Raw genomic sequence first — 24022 nt, forward strand, 5'->3', positions numbered from 1 at the left:
GCACACATAAATTGATAATGGAAACGATGTGATAGTCATGTGTGCAGAATTCCTTGATGATATTTGCCAATAAAGATTTGAGTTGAGGAAGATCATTGAGCACAAAAATGAAAAAAAGTACAGTATAATATTTATATGCAGTAATTGGCCTTGATAATTTAGAGGGGGTTTATTGTCCATTCGACCACACTTTTCGACCAATCAGAATCAAGGAAATTTCTAATTTGTGCTACAATTAAAATTTGACGTAAATGATCGTTTGTGTATTATATGCCAAGAGGTAAAAAACGAAATTCATTTTATAACAAATTGCAAAAGACATTGTGATAAAAGAAAAAACTGTTCAGATTAAATTTATTTCGTGAACCAAATTTTTATAAACTGAATGATTTACAACAATTTAAAATACTGATGATGAATAAAAATGTAGAAATTTTTAAATGTTTAGGAGCATTTGTATACAATTCGTTCATGTCTTTATAAGGTTGTGTATCTTTGTATAATTACGTACATGTATGTATCCTTTGTTCGTTTCATGTATATTTCTATTATTCTTATTTGTATATCACATAACCTGGTAAGGTTTTTTAATGCAATAAAGATTCTTCTTTTTCTATAAGCACTGCTATTCTTCTCAACACAAAGTCTTCACTCTTGTACTTGACTTCAGCAAATTTTAATTTCTCGAACGAACATTTCAAGAAATGTAACTGCTACTGGTTAATAATGATGGTGTAAGTACTGGTATATATGTATATGAGTCAGATAATCTGATACTGACTAATTACCTACATCTATTTCTGTTCAATAGGCAGGTATAGGTACATACATGAATACAGCTGAACATCAATAAAGGTATGGACTTTCGTATTCGTGTCAGACAGTTTGTTTTCATATACGCGTAACTTAATTCAGTTTTAAATGTTTACTCATATTCATATAATCTTTAGTACTGTACAAATACATGATGTATATATGATCATTCAACAGCATGGCTAGGAATTCGTTTGAAAATATCTACATTTTTTCTATTCAGACAAATGTTAGAATTTCCGCACAATACATGTACCATAACAAAATGCCTGTGATCTGTAGTGGATTATGAGCCGTTTAACTGGATAACTTTCATTCACGATTTAATGATTAAATGGATAATCGAGACTACGCTGTTTATCATACTGACTTTAGTAATGATGATGATGAGGCTATGTGGAAATTTCAATCGCTTAATTCTCGGTTCATAGTAGATCAATTTGAATGAAATATTCAGCAAATTGCCTTTACATTATCTAGTTTTTAACTATTATAGTGAGAACTGCCAACTTGTTATCTAATCTCCTATAATGTATATTTATAGGACATAAACTGACAAATTTGAGTCAATTTGACTACATGGACATTGTTTTTGAAACCTCTGGCAAATAGTATCTTATCTCCCTTCAAAGAGTAACAGTTATAAATACATGTAGCCTACTTCAATATGACATCAATAATCAAATATGACAAATCTAACTACAACAAATTTGTTGCAATGTTGTCTAAATACATGTAGTATCTCTCTGACATAAATATTGGTACTTAAATATGACAAATTTGACTACGGAAAAATTTGTTGCAATATTGCCTAACTAGTAATCTCTCTAACATACAGTAGGATACATGTAAATACATGTACTTAAATCTAACAAATTTGACTAAAGAAGAGTTTGTTATAATTAACCAGTAAATATTAAAGACTGATATTTGATCCAAATCACTGACATAAATAATGAAATATGACAAATTTTACTAAGGAAGAATTTGATGCAATGTTGCCTATATTAATAATCTCTCGGACATAAATACTAGTGCAGTACTTAAATGACAAATTTGACTACGGAAGAATTTGTTATAATTAAAGAGTAAATCTAAAGACTGTTATTTGATCCGAATAATTGACATAAATAATTAAATATGACAAATTTGTCTAGGAAGAATTTGTTATAGGATAAATCTTAAGGACTGATATTTGATCTGAATGCCAGCTGAGTTGTGGTAAAAACTAACCAGAGTTTATAAGATGATATAAACAGAACTTCTACTGGCTCGTGCCTTCTTAATAGACATGAAAATTGATACGGTGTAACACTAGCACCGTAACACAATTTTTTTCTTACATGAAAATATAAGCGTGGCTTCTTTGTTATCTCCAAGATCCACTTAAAAAGAGTTAAAATGGAAGCTGTAACTGTGTAGTCTACTGCACTCTATAGAATGCCGGCCAGACAAATAAGATATTCTACATGTTCATTGTATAAAACATTACTTAGTCATGAAGTCATGCTTCAAAAATTGTGCAAGACACTGAATATGCATTAGGCCTGGTTTTCGTTATTCATGAAAGAATCTACTTGATGCATTTATGTACATGTATCTATAGCACTTTCTGACAAGTTCATAAGTATTTTCCTCCTTGTCAAGGGACAATGTACAGTCATTCGAATGAGACGAAAAGCTGAGGTCTTGTGTACATATTGGCGTGCACATAAAAGACCACTTAGCAGTTGGAATTCTGGTGTATGCCCGTCTTCATTAGCCCAGTTGGAGCAGAACAGTAGGACTTTAAAACCCCATTTCATTTAATTACTTTATGACAAACCAACATTCTTTCTCAACAACATCTTCGTGATTTTTCTAGGGACAGAGTTTGAACAAAGAGACCTCATACCCACACTCTTTTGATCTGCCCTTGAATTTGCTTGAAACCCTTAAAGGGATTTTGAATTGGGCATAGCATGAATACATGTTATTAGGCACAATATCAACACTGAACACTGTTGTTTTTTTTTCAGATCTTCCCGGGTACAGAGTACCTTGAATTGGTAGAATCAACCTGAACAAAGCAGTTTAAAGAGCAAAACACATGTACATGTATAGCATTTAAAGAACGGGAAGTGCTCATGTTGCTGGCTTGACTGCTGTACGGTATTTCTAAAAACAAGTGCACTGCTGTAGTCTTCCAGATACCGTACAGTGTATCTTGAATCAGTGGAATTAACCTGAACTTCTGAAGTTTACAGAATTCTAGTTCCACCAACACACATGGTGTAGGGGTATATGGCATTTAGTGAAGTGCACCTGTTTACAATTGGCAATGATATAAATCATATTGCAGCTTTTGTTGAGCTGTACAATAGGTTATGTTAGAATGGCTATATCTTAAAGGCTCAATACCACTCTTGTTGTAACTGAATAATATGTCCCAATCTTTATTCTGGTCAACAAATTGTACTATTTTACAATATTCCAATTAATTGATGATACAAATTTCATCTTAACACACCTAATTTAAAAAAATTGGAAAAATTCAACTAAATAATTTGAAAAGCCTGACGTAAAGCTTTTCAAATGTGACTTGGATTTAAAAATATTTTTGAACCCTCTGGACAAGTAAAATAGGATTTAAAGGATAATTTACACAACAGGTAGGACACTAACACATCTAGTACTTACATGTAGAATAAGGCTATTTTTTATTTTCTGGAGCTGTCAAGCCAGCAAGAGTGTTATTGTCCCTTTAACCATGTACATTATGTGAGATTTAGATAAAGAGCTGACAGTTCTAGATACATGTAGATGTATAATAGTTCAAAAATAGATAATGAAATGGGAATATGTTCTTGTACATTAGGAATAAAAGTATATAGCTATAAAAACATTGGTAGGCCTATATGTATATTTTGATGTGTATGTTTTGACGAAGTTTCAGGGCCCTGTTTCGTGAAATTTTAACTAAAGATAAAATCCAATTTTAATAGATACTTCAATTTTGATTGGCTAAGCACGAAAATCAATCTAATATTATCCAATCAAATTACTAAAATTTGGATTTTATCTTAGTCAAAATTTCGTGAAACAGGCCCCCGGAATGCAAGTGGTTTCAACCAATTACCGGTACTAATTGGGCAAGCTCTATAGCCTAGAAATAAAAAAAACGATAGTATTTGTTTTTAAGGATTAAAAGTGGAAGTTGGCTTATTTGCTAAATTTTGTTTAAATTTTTTCTTAACAAAGATAGGCCTACAAATAAACACATAAAATCCAATGAAATGAGCAATTTTTTTTTTTGATCCGAGTGAAACATGTCTAGCACTTTTAAACTGTATTATCTTAGGTTGTAAAAATTTAACACATTATGACTCAGAGTTGCGTTGGTCAAAATAGCCAACTTGGTCAAAAGGGCTGGAACATATTAATATTGAAAAAACAAAATGTTTAATTTACTGTAGTGATTTCGTAACTTCCTGGAAATCGATATTTGACAAATTTTGAACATTCAAGGTTGGTTTGGCTCTTCCAAACTCAACCGTATTGGTGGGTTGCCAAAACTCAACTACATTTATAGAAAGAGAGATAGGAGAGAAAAGGGGTTAAACATCCACTCGACACAAACTAGGTCATTTCGGGACTAAAACATGGTTCAGTTGTATATCAATAATTCGATTGTGCATAGGGGTCTTTAACAGTGGGAGGAAACCGGAGGACCCGGAGGAAACCCACGAGGTTGGACAGGCAACCCTACTCCTTGTCACGTACAACCGAGGAATCGAAACTACGCCAGTTGACAACAATGACAGACCTATGATACAACGCGCATGTTCTAACCATTCGGCCATCTAACCCCCCTCTGACTGCATAGAGACTCTAACACTCACAAGTATAACCTGGATATAACATACTTACGGGCTATGTATCATAAATTGATTCTAATTAAAAAAAAAAAAAAAGAAAAAAAAAAGTTCATTCTTCTCACCTGTTGAATCTGTTCTACTTGTAGCATTGACCCGCAGTGTAACCTCTCTCATATCACTGTTTTCATAATCCAATTTCTGATTTGCTGCTACTCCTACGTTGCCTTCAGAATCAACCGTGAACAAATTCTTAAAAGAGGAATCCGCGAAGGTAAAAATTCTAGACTCCGGATTAGATACATCTCCCCGGAGTTCTAAAATCGGGTTGGTTTTATTTTCTAGGATGGACCTTTCAACTTGTTTGGTGGTCACATCTCTTTTTAATCTATGGCGACCATGTCTGATATTATGTGAAAATATGGGAGATTTTATATCAAAAACATCCAGTGAATCTATGTTATGAAGCTGATTACTGGATACAACACAATAATATGATATGGAATGTAGAATAAGGACACATAGAGACATTAATTTGCACTTGGTCGCCATTTTGAAGACGTTCGACAAGGTAAGCGTGACGAGTTTCACTCGTGTCACCCTTTCAAATAATAAACAAAATTAAAATTAAAAATACAGAATTTTAGCTAGGAACCTCCAGACATTTTAAATCCGCATAGCGTATCCACTTTATCACACAGTATCCACTTATATTATTCTCTTGTAATATAACCGTAAATTCCTTGACAATAACAAACTGATCACTTGAGACTGGATGATAAAGGCTGCGAGCAAGTTAAGAATCGGTTGATTCCAACACACTGTTCGGTTATGTTCCCCGCAATTTTAGTTTAGTTTAAAATATCCAATTTGTAAATACTTCCCTTTCGGTCAGACGTTTTCGCAAACTTCTCGTGTCCTTATTACGAAATAAACAGTACTTTTCTCCCTTCCCCGATATACTCACAACCGGTTTTCTCTTACCGCGGCTTCCTCTATCTCGACTCCAACCGTCAATGGGGATATGATTAAGGCTATTCCGTTCTCCTCCCTAGGTGTAACATACGTATTACATCTAGACTTACACAAAGAATCGCACACCCTGTATACCTTCAACACCGAATATGTAGAACAATGGGTATGTTTTCGGTGTGTATTAAATCCTAAATCGAATTTAATTGATTAGAGTGTTCAGATAATCCATTTAACGGGGAGGGCTATCAATTGAAGGAGAAGCCAAAGTGAAGGTTGATGTTAGCCAATGCCAAGGCGTGGATAGTGAATGACATGCGCACCTTTCTGTCACATACCTTTAAGCTGACAATCATTTATTTGTATTTTGAATTGTCTCACAATGCAGGGCTGATTACAGCAGCTGATCTGAAATAATAACGAAGCGACGCATGTGAAAAGTAGACCTACATGTGTCTATGAAGGCACCGTGCATGATTCTGTACAAATTATAAGAGTTCTGTGTAGTAAATTGTATTTTAACACCTGTGCAATAACCTCATTTACATAATCAGATACTTACCGGATATGGAATAAATACCGACGTCATTTATTATGAATAATATTGGTGAATGTATACCAAACCAATACTTATTATAATGAATCATCGATATTTTTAGAATCGATCATTATAGGTAATAACAAGGTGTGCTAGTAAACGTGAATTATAAAATACTTGCACGTAGGACTTTATTCAAAGGCATTATATATGCCAGGTAAATTATGACCCAATTTTTTGAATTTGAAAGTCTCATAACAAATGTATAATATTACAGGGTTGACCTGACAGAAGTCGTGTCGACACTATAGCGTGTGAATGTATTGTATTCTTCCCAAGCTCTTTGTCATTCTCAGATTTATATAATCTATTGTTCGGACGTTGAATCCAATTCATTATTACCTGTTCTTTGATAAAGAAGAATACTCAAACGTATATCTCCTTATTGTTCGTAGTCATTATATAACTGCTGAATATTCGTTCAAATAATGTTTCGTTTGTTTGGGTATTTCATTGTTAACAATATCTCATGGAAATGTGAAATACGTTTGGGCAGGGTCGTAACTAGCTCAGAGCAACGAGGGGCGGGAAGTGTTCTCAAGGGTGCTGTAAAATTGACGGACACTGTAAATCTAGTTTTTTTTTATGGTCGACAATTTTTTCACAGGGATTAGTTACGGACCTGCGTTTGGGATAATCTTTTATCGTTATCAAGAATAAAAATAAATTCGAAACTTTACTGATCACCCAGAGGAAATATTCTAACCGCTTCTTAATCATCTATTAAATTATTACTGCATTGTTAATTCGAGAGAATATATAGCATAATATAGGTATCCGTCAAAATGTTGGTGGGGGAGGTCTTAAAAAATATAAGTTTTACTTTTGTTCATAAATATAAACCCTATAGAGAATTTCAGTTATTGCACATGGGCTCTCTCTCCCTCTCTCTCTCCCTCTCCCTCTCTCTCTCATCGTTTGTTTTAAACAATTTGTCATTTAACAAAGCAGAAATTGTGTGGAGTGTGGATGCCCTAAGCATTTTCTTAGTTTGTTTAAAGGTTAATCCAGCTCTGTTTAAAATAGAACATATCGAAATTACTCCATGAACAATACACAATCAAAATAATAGGGAAGTACAAATATGAAAGCTCGATAAATACTCTATTACAAGCACAGAGATCCTGAAGTAATATTAATTTTAATCAGTACTCAAGAAAAAAAAACATTATTACAAATTGGTGTGAGTCATTCCATTGTTGGGTTTAAAGTGAACACGGTAGGCCCAATCCTTTAATAATGGATGCATCAGATGTCAAGATGCGAGCTTGATGAAATTTCAATACTGTGTAGCAAGGAGACTCGGTTATTAAGACACATTGCAGTACAGTATCCCTTTGTTCCGATTTTTATGATGCAGCCGAAGGAATTAGTGTCACATACATCATAAATGCAGCATATTAAAATAATTGCGTCTAAGATACGCTCGCCTTGTGAAAATGACAATTATATCAAATATTGATTTTGCGCATCTTTAACTGTCAATCAAATCCAAACACATTATGGTGGCAGCAACTCTGGTTATTGAGTTATAGTCCGATTGATATGGCGACATGTATGCTTGTTTGTGCTAATTTACTGATAGTAGTTGGGAGACCATAGTTGCGCACTGATTCTTGTCGCACAGGCCATTAACCATAAAATGGTTCCCCTAGTACTTGTCGTTCAAGATAACGCGATGTTCATGATAAACACTCTGAAACCGGAAAACAATTTCTGAAATTACTTCTAAGGAAAGAGTCAAAACAATTTCTGAAATTACTTCTAAGGAAAGAGTCAAAAGGGAATATACAATTTACATTACATTACAGCAAATCTCCGGGATATATTATTTTTATGAAACATTATAATCAGAATTAATTGGATCCCAGATTTTTAATACCAATTCTGCACAGAGAAATATCAACTTTGAGAAGAGATCTCTGCACTGAATGGCAGCCATATTCAAATATTAGTATACTGTTTTGTAATGTGGTTCTACGTCGTTTGGGGGGTTGGGTGGCCGAATTGTTAACGCGTGCGCGTTCCATCACAAGGTCTGCCATTGAGTCAAGTGGATTGGTTTCGTTTCCCCGCCTATACGTGGCAAGGAGTGGGGTCGCCTGTCCAACCTCTTGGGTTTCTCCCATTACTAAAAGACCCCTACACGCATGCGAGTTATATAAATAAAATTGAACCATATGTTAGTCCCGAAATGACCTAGTTTGTGTCGAGTGGACTTGTTTTAGACTAAAATGATGGATTTATGGAATTAAAATATCGGGTCATTTAGGAGAACCAATTGTAGACTGCAAACAGGGTAAGTTTCGTATGAGATCAACCTATATGAAACTAATGAATGTTTATTTTCCTGTTGTGACGAATACCCGTTGATAGATAGATTTATTGCCTTGTCATAGTTTCATGATACCGGGAAGAAGGACACTGACTCATTTTATTGACCCAGTCTCTTTATTTTAATATCCACAAATATATTTTAGCTTACAATAAATAAAAAATGAAATGGGGTTTAACGTCCCACTGTTCTGCTCCGACTGGGCTAATGAAGACGGCCATATGCCATACAGTGTGCTATGAGGGGTATTTTACCGGGACAGCGGCACTACGGCCTACTCTTAAATCGAATTCCAACTGCCAAGGGATCTTTTACGTGCATGCCAATGTGTTAACGGGACCTCGGTTTTTCGTAACATCCGAACGACTAGACAGCTGTCCTTGTCAGGCCCTTCGTCCTGCACCACTGACAAGGGGAAAGCACGCCGGAAAACCCCGAAGAACTTTCTCGGGAAACACCGGAGTGAAACCGCGACCTCCTCATGGCTAGCGAGCCCGCGTCTTACTCATTCAGCCACCGTGGCTCGTACAATTAAAAAGGGTTGTTGAAAATAGTAAAGACTGAAAAAAAGCCGTCCAGGCAAAATTTCCTCCACAGCACACTAAACGCCAAAATATGAAGAAATGTCCCAAATAACTTGCCTGGAATTAACAGGTTAAAATATCGAACCATCTTGTGAAACCTTATAAGCGATTATTTCTAAATGGTTCACTATTTTAGCTGAATGCTTCAGGCAAGCTATTTGGAACATTTCTTCAGATGTTGGCGTTTAATTTGTAAAAGCTTAAACCCACTTTCATCATGGGGTACCTTGTAAAATCTGGGTCTAGCCAGTTGATGCAATGACAGACCTTATGATACAGCACCCACGCGCTAACCATTCGGCCAACCAACCCCCCTTTTAATGGATAATAGCCAGTTGACGCAATGACAGCCATTATGATACAGTACCCACGCTAACCATTCAGCCCCCCCCCCCTTTTAATGGATAATAAGTTTTATGATTATGATTATGATCCACTTGAAATCTCCCCTATTTACTCCAAGATATGGCGATTTGGTCTAACGCGTGTACGTGAGGGTCGCCTTTCAACCTCGTGGATTTTCTCTGGGTCCTCCCGAATCCCCACATAGCTAAAGGCCCCAGCGGATGCAAATTATTGAAATAAAATTGAACTAAATGTTAGTCCCAAAATGGTCTAGCTTTTGACGACTGGACGTTGAACCCATCTCTCTCTCTCTCTCTCTCCCCCTCTCTCTCTCTCTCTCTCTTACTTTCCCACATTGCATCCCGACAATTTGCTGAATTAGGAAATGAGTTGGATATTTGATATATTTTTAACCGATTAAATCTCCGTCGGAATGAGTCGACCTTTGTTTATATTTGAAATCCCCCAAGAATTAGAGTCGCAAAACCCCGACCCCGGAGAATGTCAATAATCTGAGTGGGGAATTTGAATAATGGCTATAGCTTGTCTCGACGGCGTCATGTCAAGTTGGCGGCTAAAATGGCAGCTGTCAATATTGCTTCGCTTTCAAAAAACAGAAGTTCGCCATATTTTTTTCTGTAGACTTTAGCTGTAAATATATACAGGACCGTTTTAAACAGGCATTATGTAAGAGCTAAATCTGCCTATTGCAGGTCATTCTTTAGGCCTGAAATGTTATATAAACTATTAATTAAAGATACATTATGGGAGATTCGATAACGAGTTGGCAGTTCTCGCTATAATAGTTAATAAGTAGATAATGTAAAGGCAATTTGCTGATTTACCGGGGTGCCAGCCCCCCCCCCCGCCACCCTTGCCAAGGGTGCAGGACAAAGGGCTTGATAATGAACAACGCAAGGTCCTTCGAATGGTACGAAAATACGAGGTCTCATGTACACATTGGCGTGCACGTAAAAGGTCCCTTGGCAGCTGGAATTCGATATAACAGTAGGCCGTAGTGCCGCTGTCCGGGCAAAATTTCTCTGCACACTGTATGGCGTATGCCCGTCTTCATTAGATCAGCCGGAGTGAACAGTAGGACGTTAAACCCCATTTCATTTCATTTCTTTCCACGTATAGCATTCTGGCATTAATTATTAACGTTTACCAGAATATGTATAGAATTTATGAAATATAAAAATGTCAAATAGCATATTGCATCGGGGATTGTTTCCTTTTTGCCTTGAGCTTGTTTCACAAAACATATATACTTTCTAACACTTTTCGCCTACGTACGGCAGCAATGTGAATCATGTCGTAATATTATAATGTTTTGGTTCGTTATAAACCATACATTTATGCGTTCAAAATAATGATATTAAATTATTATATCAACGTGACCCAGTCTTGGCATTCTGCACACAGGGATCCATCTACTTCATACTTCGAGAATAGATCTCTGCCCTAAATGGCCGCCATATCTAAAAATTAGTATACTTTTTTGTAATTAGGTTCTACTCCGTTTCACATCAGTCATACACGCAAAGACTAAATAAACTTTTTCAATTGTATTAAATAGAAGCAGAATAAATCCTTAACAAAATTCTCGAAGTTTACTTTGTGTTTTCGACTAAAATCGTCGATTTAGGACTTGAAATGTCGGTCAACTAGCTTAGTGTCTGTTCTCAAGCGGAGCTAACTGTAGACAGACAGCCTAAGTTTAGTATGCCAGTCTTGGGAGCCGTGGTGGCTCAGTGAGTACGCCGCTGGCTCCATAACCAGAAAGACTCGGGTTCACTCCCACTGGGCTAATGCAAATGAAATGGGGTTTAACGTCCTACTGTTCTGCTCCTAAACTGGGCTAATGAAGACGGGCATACGCCATACAGTGTGCTATGAGGGAAATTTTGCCCGGGCAGCGGCACTACGGCCTACTCTTATATCGAATTCCATTTGCCAAGAGATCTTTGCTAATGAAGACTGGCATAACCCCATTTCAATTCCTTTTATAATATTCTTATACAGTAGCGGATCTAAAAGCTGAGAATAGCGTGTGTGTGTGGGTGGGGGCAAATCTAGGGCGACATCCACAATCCCACCCAACAATGAATGTCAACAAAATACTGGCTATAACACTGTCTAAAGAAATAAGATGGCCTGAGACGTGAAATACACACACACAAAAAAAAAAAAAATAAAAAAAGATAATTCATATGTCTGATCAATTATTGGATTGTGTGACGTATTCCCTTGATATCAACTTTTTCACGACTCAAGATATATAAGCTTGGATAATAGAACACTGTAAGAATGCCGCCGTTAAAATAACGAGTTCAAAGATATAGCCAATATTATCTTCATTCACATTTTAATGATTACATTCGGCTTTATCAGCAGGACAGATTTAGAAGAGGGGCGGGGGGGGGGGGGGGTCCCCCCACCCCGCGCAGCTACATAAGAAAATTGTACGACTACACTTTTTTAAGAAAAGTGTCACGGCTGTCGACCGTGTGCTTTATCCTTTATCGTCAGATGGTGTGATGGGATGGGTGGGCATTCAAAGCGCTAGTTAATGATATGGACATATGTGATATCACAATTAATGCTTTGCATCAATGAAATTGAATCACAATGTTGTCGTATTAATTCATAATAAAAATTGACGTCAAACGGTGTGACGATAGAGACCATGTGTTTCTCAAAAATCTTCAAGATACATTGTCTCAGGTACCGGGCACCCCCCCCCCCCTCTGCAAAAATTCCTGGATCCGCACCCGACAGACATTGTTTTTATATTTAAAAATGCTAATTATTTATAGTAGGTCTAACATATTTTTTTCACAAGAAGTAGATGTGGGTACAATTATATAATAAAAATTGTATAAGCTTTCTGTGGAACAATCAATTTCAGGTAAAAACGATCGGAGTCACATCGAACCAAGGCCCTTCTGATACGGCCTCCCGGTCAAATATTTATCGTATTTATTTTACCTTAATTTGGCTGAAAAGTGGAAGTCAGTTGTTGTACTGGTAATTATGATTCGTGTTAAACATCATTTGAAGATGTAATTAAACTCGTTGTTATGTTCGCGTCAAGCATTCTCGTCCAAAAGTCTGTTTGCCTATTATGCGAAAAGACAAAAATGTGACTTAGATCGTTCTTCCCCTGGACTTTTCATATTTTTACAAGAAGTAGATATGGGTACAATTCGTCTGAATTCGTGTGTGAACAAAATAAACGCATGGTATGAAAAGATTGGCCACCCCTGGCCTGGTTTAGAGCGGACAAGAACTCTAGCCCACGGTCTACTTGCGACGAACAAGGAAGAAGTTTTAGAATGTATAACGTTGTGCGTTAGGTGGATACTATACACAGAGCCAATCATCGTCTTATATAACCTAGACCAGCCTCATTTGTCATTTGGTATCTTGGTAATGTTATTGCGTTATCCATCCACCCAGGGGGCCAGTGTGGTATTCTCTGATGTGGTCAATCCAGAAGGGAAGTGAACTATAACCCTTACTGTAACAGCTAGATAACGAGTTAATAATTCTAATTAATGAACGTATGTAAATTTTAAAATAGTCAATCATCTAATTCAGCAGTCCAAAGGGATGTACATTCATACAATTGAAGGATGGTTAATTTCCTACAGACAATTTCCCTTGTCGTCATTCCATTAATGTCTCAATTTGAATACGTTAGCAAAATTACATATTATAAGCCACGGTCTGGGCATAAAAGTCTGAACTACCGATCTATCTACACATGCGTAAAGGAGTGGTTATGGTACATGCGACAAGCACGGTTCAAGAATATTTGGACGGGCAAAGTGAATGGGGGTGGGGTGAGGGACTTTCCATATCTTATATACACCGACGACAGAAGCGTGGTGATAAAAGGGATATTCTTTGTATTCCACGGAGACTAGCAAGAATTCAACCGAAAAGGACCGTTTTCAGCCATTGTTGTTTGTATTTTAGAAGAGAGCCGAACATACGTATACAGTGCTCAGTACTCACTCTGGGTTCCATATTTGTCAGCCAATTTTTCATTTGAATTTTTATAAAAATATTTATTAGCTTTTTTCAGTAATTTGTATTATGATACATGCGACATATACAATTACGTACATGCGACGAGAGAAGCGAGATGATAAATGGGATATTCTTTGTATTCCACCGACACTAACAAGAATTCAACCGAAAAGGACCATGTAATATGGTTACTTTTGCGCGATTTTAAGAGATGGAAGACCAAGACCCTTAATCGCGTTTCTCCTTGATTTCCATTTCTTTAATGGATGGGGGGGGGGGGGGGGGTCACGGTGGCTAAGTGGGTAAGACGCTGGCTCGATCCCTGCATTGGCCGAGAAAGTTCATCCAGATTTTCCGGCGTGCGGCGTGGTTCCTCCTCGTCAGTGATGCACGACGGAGGGTCGTTCGGATGGGACGGAAAACCGAGGTCCCGTCTACACATTGGCGTGTACATAAAATATCCCTTGACAGTTGGAAATCGATATAAGAGTAGGCTGTAGTACCGCTGTCCGGGCAAAATTCCCCTCATAGCACACTGTATGGCGTATGCCCGTCTTCATTAGCCCAGTTCGGAGCAGAACAGTAGGACGTTGAACCCCATTTCATTTCATTTCTTTAATGGATGGAAGTTGGCTCTACCCTGGACTCCACAATGCAAAATGTGAACACAGACGAACTATCCTAGTATCTGTAAGCTACACGTGTAAACACGTGCGCATATCTTATACACACATTTAGCTGATACATTGTTTATATCAATCAAAATCCGATTCAAGTAGCCTACAGCTCTATATTTGTTTGTTTTTTTGCGATAGCATCTACTACATGGAGTGAAGACCAGTAAAACGAAATTTTGAACTATAAAAACGAATCGAAATAGGACCCGCGTTTTTATCAGACTGTATCAACCCTAAACTTTGCTGTTATGCCAATTTATAACATTTAACTGTGTGAATGTTCTGTTTTTCATCCTAATGAACCATTTCACCGTGCAGATATGCCGAGTTTATCTAGACTATTTTACGAAGCACAAAATAACTGCAACGAACCCTATTCCGGTCCATGCAGACGAGGATAAATCTGATAAATCGCTTCTCTCCGTCAGTTTAGAGCAGCTACGTGGTTCTTCTATCGGCTGCATCAGGAACCAAAAACAAGGAAACATTGCCATGTTTATCTGTACGTCTGGCTGCAGACGGTGAGAGCTAATAGTATGATATAAATAGTGTTTATTGCACGTGTCTTCGAACTAACCCATTTATTTTTATGGCACTTCACAAATGTCCACATTTGCACTTAAGAACGCACACGTTAAAGTGTTAACTGGGCAATACAAGCAAATATTAAATTGGTCTATTTTTCATTATATGGTAGGCAATAAGTCAGTTGATGATGAAATTAAGTATGGTGGATAGGTTGTTGTAATCAATATAGTGTGTAGTGTATCAGTCGTTACTCTCTCTCTCTCTCTCTCTCTCCTGTAGACTAGTGTGAGTATGTATATTGAAAGGTCAGTTATTATATTATAACATATGTAAGATGTAAATACTATAAGTAAGAAGGAAATATTCGCACAGTTTGATATAAACACTATAGTATATTATCCTTCGACAGTTTAGTGGGGAGTACTACAGGGACAAACACAGACAGCGACAACTGTTGATAACTTTAATTGACGTGCCACCATTACAATAACATAATAGATAACCCGGATGTCTCGTATCACGAGAACTAACAATGAACGAAGGGACCTGTAACCTACAGGGACTTGTAACATATATAATTAACTATAATGGCGCGACCCTTTTTTTCCTTTTCTTGTAGAACAATTTATGGAATTAAAAATAACTTTTAGACATGAAAACACTTAAAAGTCTTAATAAAGAACATAGTCTATTAGTTTTTTAGGCAACTGGCGTGTACGATTTCGTGGTAATCCTGGTATGTTAGAAGAAACACTTGTTGCTGTATTTGACAGGGTCTGGATGTTCAGGGTATCATCGATAAGATCAGATTCTGACGAACTGCTTGATGCTTCTGCCTCGCCACGGTCGGGTAGTTGAGCTGATGCAGTCGGGTCGAGTGGTGTGGTCAATACAGAAGGAATGATGACCGTATCATCTTCGCTATCATCTGAAGCAACGGAGCAAGCTGTGGGGGAAATATTTACCTTGTAAACCTCTGTAGGATGGACGGAGTATGTCTTCGAGCGGATTTGAGAGTTCCTCAGCTTATGAAGTTGTAGAAAGCCGTTCTGAACACCCGAGACAATATATTTGTCACGTGCCCTGTTTTTATCACGATCACAAAATAAATAAACTAAATCCCCAATACGGACGTTCTGTGGAGGACCAGACTTGCCAAGAGGGTTTTTTGACCGTTCACTGTAAGGATGATTTTGGTGACGTCGCACTTGTTGAGCATGTATGAGATTACTGTCATCGATGAGTAACTGCTCATTGGTGATTTGATCCCGCTTGCACCACATTTCCCTAGCCGACAAACCACTGGCCCGAAGACGAGAATTAACGCGCGCAATGACACAGCTTAATAAAACTGGGGTGATGGGGGATCCTGAAGGGTCCTGTCGGAGGATCTCATCCTCGATTTCTTGGATGGCGTGTTCAGCTACAGGGTTTTTATTTATGTTCTTTGTTCGGCCAAGTTCGACATAAACACCATGTTGGTTCAGTAAGCGGTCATTAACTATAGCTTGAAAACAGGGGCCTGGGTCACAGCGTATAATACTACAGCCTTCAACTGGTACCATCTCAATGCACAATTGGAGAAGGGCGTCCCGGATAGTTTGGTGCTTTTCATCCGGAACTAGGGTCGCAGAAGTTTTGGAGGTAACACATTCACGGAGTACGAGAATTTTCTGTTTGGCGCGACATAAAACATCTGCGGCGAAATAGGTTCCAACAGCTTTAGGTGGGGGTTCGCTAGTTTGTTGAATAATAGAAGATGGTATTTTGCGAAGAGCTGCACATTGTTGACAGTTTCTAGATACAGCGTCCACGGCTTGATCTAAATCCAATGCGTAGAAATATCTACGAACGATAAGACGTGTTTGGTAGCTTGAGGGGTGATCCAAACGAATGTGTAACGCAGTGAGTAGACCTAGTATCAGGTCCCTTGGGATGACGATTAAGTCTCGAGTCACAGCTAAAGGGTCAGACTTTTGAACGACTAGGGTTCCGTCTAATGCGATGGAGACGGTATTGAGGTACCGTTTGACGTCATGAATATTGGTAGATTTCTTTGATGGTCGAGTGCCCTGTGCAAGGTGGGCATGCACTCGACGCAGGTCCTTACAATCTTGCTGAGCCTGGCGCCACATGGAGCGATTAACAAATGGCAGCCTGACCGATCCATTCATAATATCTTTCACAGACACGGCACGAACAACAGAGTCCATGGTAACCGATATGAATGAGCACACTTGACAACTCATATCTTCACAATCTGGAGCATTTCGACTTCCAAAATCTGACGGAATGTTGACCTTGCCGGCTAGGTGGCGAATGAAAACTTGATATCGACTGGCAATGGATAGAAATGTGGTCACTCTTGGACTAGTAGAGTATTCACCCCTTTGTAACTTGGAATAAGCCTCAACACAAGGCTTACTGTCGGTAAGAATTTGAGCTACGTGACCAGACTGAATGATATAAGGAGCAAAGTGTTTGATGGATGCCGCAATAGATAAAGCTTCGATCTCACAGGGACTCCATCCATGTTTTCGTTCAGGGAGCTTCGCGCTGTAGAAACCAGCTAATTGTAGTTTGTCGTTTCTAATAAGGTATAATGTGGAGGCCAATCCAAAGCTTCTGACTGCCCCATCTGTGACTATCCATAACTGATCGTTGGGTCTTGGTAAAGTGATAGACTTCGCATCTTTTAAATATGCCTGTGCCAGGTGGAATGAAGCAGTCGTGTCATCCGTCCAGACGATTATATCTTTAGACTGAGCTCCTCCTCCCACTAGGCTATCGAGTGGACTCAAATATTTAGCACACTGCGGAAGTACACGTGAGAGGAACTTGTATGCACCTATAAAGGCTCGCAAGTCTTTAATAGTCTTAGGGATTGCACACGTCGATAGGGTGGCGATTCTGTGAGGGTTTGCAGTTAAAGATCCCTGACACCAGGTCCATCCAAGAATGGTAGTTTTTCTCGGTGCGATGATTGTTTTAGAGGCCTTTAAGTTGAGAGAGGCTGTGTGTAAGGCATTGAGAACAGCCTGCCAGTTCTTTAGGAGTTCTTCAGGAGTATTCCCCCCACAGTACAAATCATCGGCAATTTTGGCGACAAATCCCTGTTGTATCAAATCTCCCAGCACACGGCACATTAACTCTTCTAACGCTGTCTCTGAGCCCGGCATACCCATGGCACACCTAGTATATACCCGGATACCCTTAAATGGGGTAGCGACGCCGCAAAACTTCATAGAATCCGCGGATAAGGGAATTTGGTAAAAGGCATTTGACAAGTCTGTAGCAATTATGTAAGTCCAACTGGCAATTGACCGTAAGGTTGAATCGATATCTGGCATCAGGGATGGTTGTGGTTTAGCATACTTGCCGACTTCGCCAAACGCAGTCACCAGTCTGTATGTACCATTGGGCTTTTTGATCAAAAATGACGGATTTAAGTATTCGACTACCATATCCAGGTCCTCGGGTTTCCGGAAGACTCCGATGCTCTCAAGCTCATCAAATTTGGATTGTAGTTCATCTAGCTTATCTTTAGCATACTGGGGGACACGCCCTTTTCGTTGGGGTGGAAGGACTGGACCCATATTGACTTTTGCGGTGAAGTGACCAAATGCACCGTTATAGCCCTTGGGTGTTGTGCTGAAAACAGAGTCGTATTGTCGTAGTAGGGTGCGAAACTGCTTGTGAACAAGAGGTGACAGTATTTCATCCGGATCAAGCGTAACAGCAGATGAGGGCGGATTGGGCATGGATGTGGTCAGTGTGTGTATGTCATTGGCTGAATTCGGTGATACCAGGGGGTTATACACAGGTAGCACCTGAGAAAAGTGGCTGTTTCTGCGAACGATGATTGGTAAATCAGTAGAGTTAGGTATACGTAACTTTCCGCCTATCGGTCGTAAGACGGACGGAGCAGGCCATAATGCTTCGGTCTGATGGGGAGAGAGATCTAGCCGGGGTTCTACGGCCACTGTGTCGATGTTGTCGAGTTCAGCTGGGACATCTACTTCTATGAATTTACCAGGCCAAATAGTGGTAGCAGTATTCGATCTTAAAACAGAAGCTTGAGTGCGTCGTACCGATGGACTTGACTTTGGAGAAGAGGAACCGTATGGATAAATATGGCCACCAATAAGTACGTGTTGCTTGGAAGGTCGCACGGCTACATCGTTGACAGACATGAAAGGGGTTCCTCCAAGTAGTTCCACATCCATAGAGGACACGACTAATGCGGTGAATGATAAGATATGATCGTCTCTTGTCAACTCAAAGCGAGTTTCTCCGACAACGTTTAACAATGTTCGGCCATCAGCCTGAGTAGCGTATTGTGTACTTTTAGTAACAGGAATGCCCAACTGGAGAGCGAGAGGATGACTTATCATATTCGTTTCGGAACCAGAGTCGACGGTTATGCGGATGGCATGGTGGTCGTAGAATGCATCAAGATAGGGAGACTGATCGACTTGGACTCTTCGTGATGAAACCGACAAAGTTGGCGTATCAGCATTATTGGCATCTGAAATGATATCAGTGTTCTCATCATCGTCAGAATCGACGATAACCTGCCTGGCTCGTGACATAAACTTTCTGTCGCTCTCGGGCAAATATGGACATAGACTGAGGTAATGGTCAGGGAACCTCGGTTGGATTGTAAGCATAGAGGACACATTGCAGGCGATCTTTTTGTAACACGTTGTGGCTTTAAGGTTTGTGGCCTGGGCCTTGGCGGGGGGTTATGCAGTCTGGAGTCTGGGCGAAACGGTGGTCGGGAACCCATACGCATGCAACGAACCTCTTCAGCAGTTTCCACCTCTTCTAAAAGGGATGACAAGGCCATTGATATCTCTGGTTTAAGTGACGCGATAGTACATGTACGTAATTGGATTCCATACCGTTGCTTAACGAGCTTGGGCAAACCGGGGTGGATTAAACGAAGCCATAATACTGTTATCAGATTTTCTAAGGATGGAGACATTTCCTCCTCGGTAACTTGAGTTCCATAGTGTGTAAGACCGCATCCGACAGTTAATAGATTGTCATCAACGAAGGCGATCAGCCTCTGAAATAAGTCTTCTGGTTTTTCATCCATTTCTAGTTTCATATCACAGATGTCAAGGAACTGTGCCCCACTATTCTGAAATCCATAGTGAGCACGGATTGATTGCCAAACAGAGCTTATACTCACAGACTTGTGAATAATGGTGTTGCGGGCTATCACCGGGCAAAAATTGGCGATTTGACCCAACATGAGCTCTAAAAAAACCACCTTTTGTGCTGCAGTCTTCCCACGTTCGTCGGTAAAGCCTCGATTTGGGTTATCCCTGCTTTTCTTAGACCATACAATATCGGGAGCGAAGAATGGGGCGAAGTTGTCATCTAGAGATAAAATGTATGTAAGGTTCTGTTTCCAGGCCTCGAACGAGGTGATAGTTTCATCTTTTGTCAAAACACGCTGCTTTGGGGCGCGAGTTGAAGCCATTGATTGATAAATTGATGGGGGTTCGTCTTAAAAATAAAAATTATATGGCGCGCTTCTACGCGAGCCAACAGAAATCTATTTACAGTACACTGTAACCTGCCTGTTGAATGATATTTCTTGTTTGCCGAGTCCTGCAGTTCACGGAGACGTAAGGAATAAATCCACAATCAGCCACCACGACAGTTTAGTGGGGAGTACTACAGGGACAAACACAGACAGCGACAACTGTTGATAACTTTAATTGACGTGCCACCATTACAATAACATAATAGATAACCCGGATGTCTCGTATCACGAGAACTAACAATGAACGAAGGGACCTGTAACCTACAGGGACTTGTAACATATATAATTAACTATAATGGCGCTTCACTTATCTCTCTCTCTCTCTCTCTCTCTCTCTCTCTCTCACAGGCCCGTAGCCAGCGGGGCGCAATGGGGAGGGGGCTGAAAAATGTTCATAATTTCTATAAATTGTCCTAATCCAGGGGATAAGTTTTTGCCCCCCCCTCCCCCGCAAATGGCAAAAATCACGCGGTTTCAATGCCGTTTTCAACATTATAATCAGAATCATAATACTTTTAAAGCAGTATCAATAATATAGGCCTACCGTGGGTCAGATATGCTACAAATCGACTCTAGCATGTTGCTCACAGCTTAGGGGGTTGGATGGCTGAATGGTTAGCGTATGCGCGCTGTATCATAAAGTCTGTCATTGAGTCAACTGGCGTGGTTTCGAAACCTTGGTTGTACGTGTCCAACCTCGTGGGTTTTCTCCGGGTCCTCCGGTTTCCTCCTACTGCTGCTAAAGACTCCTACGCGCAAGCGAATTATTGAAATAAAATTAAACCATATGTTAGTCCTGAAATGACCTAGTGAACGTTAAACTCTCTCTCTCTCTCTCTCTCCACAGCCTCCCCTCCCCCCCCCCACCACACACAAATTTAAACATTGTTTTTTGGAAAACCTGGACTGGATCTTGTTTCTCATGTAAAAGCATGGGTCACCATGCCCCTGTCCTAATCCCCGTCTAAACTAATTGCAATAAAATAAATCAGCCTACAGGGAGGTAACCGACAACCCGTTCGAGGCTGTAATGATATTGGTACGGGTGGTATTACAGAATCCTGGTAGAAACCAGGGGGAGGTCTATAGCAGCTGGTTGCTATTATAAACATGTGAAGTAATGGCCATTTTATCGAAGTTATCATCGATTTAACAATTCGACAAATTCACGCGAATGTTCAGTTTGTATTTGTCAAATAAAACAGAGCGTAGAATTGAAAGCATTTTGTATTCCTGTTTATACCTCGAGACCTTGACGAAATCTGCAATCCTAACAATTACCCGCGACAGGGACAAACAACTGAGCTGGGTGTGGGGTGGGGGCGGTATTGTTCTGTATTCCCCCCCCCCACTCTACGCGCAAGTGAATTATTGAAATAAAATTAAACCAAATGTTAGTCCCGAAATGACCTAGTTTGTGTCGAGTGGACGTTAAACCCCATCTCTCTTTCTCTCTCCCCCTCCCCCGCCGGGCTCGAACATTTTTGAAAGCGTCATTTTGGCGTATATCTGGGGTAGCTGAAGACCACTTCGCTAATACACAGAAACCGAGATTTGACACAACATATGACATGAGAGAGAGAAATGGGGTTTAACGTCCACTCGACACAAACTAGGTCATTTCGGGACTATTATATGGTTTAATTTTATTTCAATAATTTGCCTGTGCGTAGGGGTCTTTAGCAGTGGGAGGAAACCGGAGGACCCGGAGAAAACCCACGAGGTTGGACATGATATACGTTTTAGTTTTACTGATGTAGTAATAATCAGAATACACAATTTTGGAAGGAAATTTTAAACAAGCAAACAAATTGAAAATCAGAAATCCTGACCATCAGACGCCAAAATATCAAAAAATATTTTTTATTTTTCATCACATAAACTATTCAGCCTGCCTAGAGCGTTCAAGACTGGTATGCTCACCATTATTGTACCGTTCTACAAGCCAAGACTAGGCCCCAATTAGCTAACGAGAGCTTCAAACGGAACAGGGGGCTTATAATTTTTAATTCACCAATTCACCAAAGTGGACTGACAGAATCCGATCGTAATCCTGCCTACATTGGGAAGTCACCGGTTTACGTCTACTTTACAAACAAGTAACAGTGTATTTAGTTCATTAATTTATACCAGCAATTTAAAACATTACTCGGCAATAACTTCTGGCCCCTCTAAGCCCTGGGCCCCTGGACACGTGTCCCAGCTGCCCCCTCCCCTCTAACCCTAACCCACACTCCACATATGACGTCAGATGTGCTAGACAGTCTCCGATCTAGCGTTCTCCTATACATCGCGAAAATAGTCAGAGTTTATCTACTTTGCATAGTATTCCTTCATTTATATTCACGGACTCTTTGAAGTTATCAAGATTGTAAAAATGTTATGGCGGTTGCGTCTTCGATTCCGTTGTTGCCCAAGAAAGTTCATCAGTATATTCTGCGTGATTTATACCCCTTACAAGGAACAGTGTCTAGTCAGTCAGTTGGAATTCGGAATAAGAGCAGATTATGACGCCGCTGTCTGATGCAAAACTTCCCTTGTAGCGCAATGTATGACTAAGGCCGTTTACATGAAGACAGCAATCCAGGACGTTAAACCCCAATCCCTTTCAATTTCTTTTCTCTTTGAAGTTATCAACATTGCAAAAACTATTGTTAATCTTTATTATAAACATTGCAAAAACTATTGTTAATCTTTATTATAGAGTTTGGTGGTGTTACACTTTAATTAGGATTAGATGAAGCAATAAATCAATGTTAGTTTGTTGAAGAAAATCCTTTACTTCCACATGTTACTCTACTCATTTCCCTTCATTTCTAATCATATAGCTTCCAGGCTTGTTCCCACCACATGGCTTCACAGTTCTGCAAAGCCTTGAATCAGATAATGCAGCCAATTTTTTTTTTTAAATATCATTTTCAAAGATATTTTTTTTTCTTCTAATGAAGTTCAGGGTTATCAGACCATTTTCAATCTTCTATAGTTTTTTTTGTTTTATTTTGCTAGAGGGTGTTCTTTGTGGTTTTTGTATTTTTTAGTAATTTTTTTCTGTAGTTTGAGTCATATGTGATCTGTCTTTCAAGTGTTTAGTGTTTAAATGGATATTTTGAAAGTACGTTTTCTAGAAAATTGATAATAATATGGATTCATTTTGGTATTATTGTAATTAGAAAATATGTTAGTCTTTCGACTTCCTTGTAACAAAGAGAGAAATGGGGTTTAACGTCCACTCGACACAAACGATGTCATTTCGGAACTAACATATGGTTCAATTTAATTTCATTAACTCGCTTTAGCAGGGTCTTTAGCAGTGGGAGGAAACCGGAGGACTCGGCAAAAAACCCCACGAGGTTGGACAGGCGACCCTACTCCTTGTCACGTACAACCGGGGAATCGAAACCACGCCAGTTGACTCAATGACAGACCTTATGATACAACGCCCCCGCTCCTCCCCCATCTTCAATAGAAGGCTTGATTTCGCTTTAACTACGTACATCTTATCAAGGCCTTCACGCAATACCCTACAAATGTCGGCACTAATTTCGATTGGGTACAAGCCCTGTGTGAGCCTATCAGATTCCTCGATCGTCGCGAATACCAAGTCTCGCGCTTTCAAGCTAATATGTCTACCTGGGACCAGAGGCGTGACAATCGAGTTGTAAAGTTCAAGGTTCATTCAATGTCAAGTTTTCCGCGGAGGTCGCGATGTCACAACCTCTGA

The 24022-nt window shown here is 39.4% G+C and overlaps 1 protein-coding gene across 1 annotated transcript in view; it reads right to left on the reverse strand.

Moving 5' to 3' along the window:
- LOC126815014 (neural-cadherin) overlaps positions 1-5699 on the reverse strand; it is a 67650-nt gene extending 61951 nt beyond the window's left edge. The window contains exon 1 of the mRNA XM_050540527.2: positions 4793-5699. Coding sequence (XP_050396484.2) covers positions 4793-5219 — 427 coding nt within the window. The 5' untranslated portion in view covers positions 5220-5699. The remainder of the gene's footprint in view (positions 1-4792) is intronic.
- Between the last annotated feature and the right edge of the window lie 18323 nt (positions 5700-24022).

Source organism: Patella vulgata, chromosome 3, assembly GCF_932274485.2.
Source record: "Patella vulgata chromosome 3, xgPatVulg1.2, whole genome shotgun sequence".
Taxonomy (NCBI): Eukaryota; Metazoa; Mollusca; class Gastropoda; family Patellidae; genus Patella; species Patella vulgata.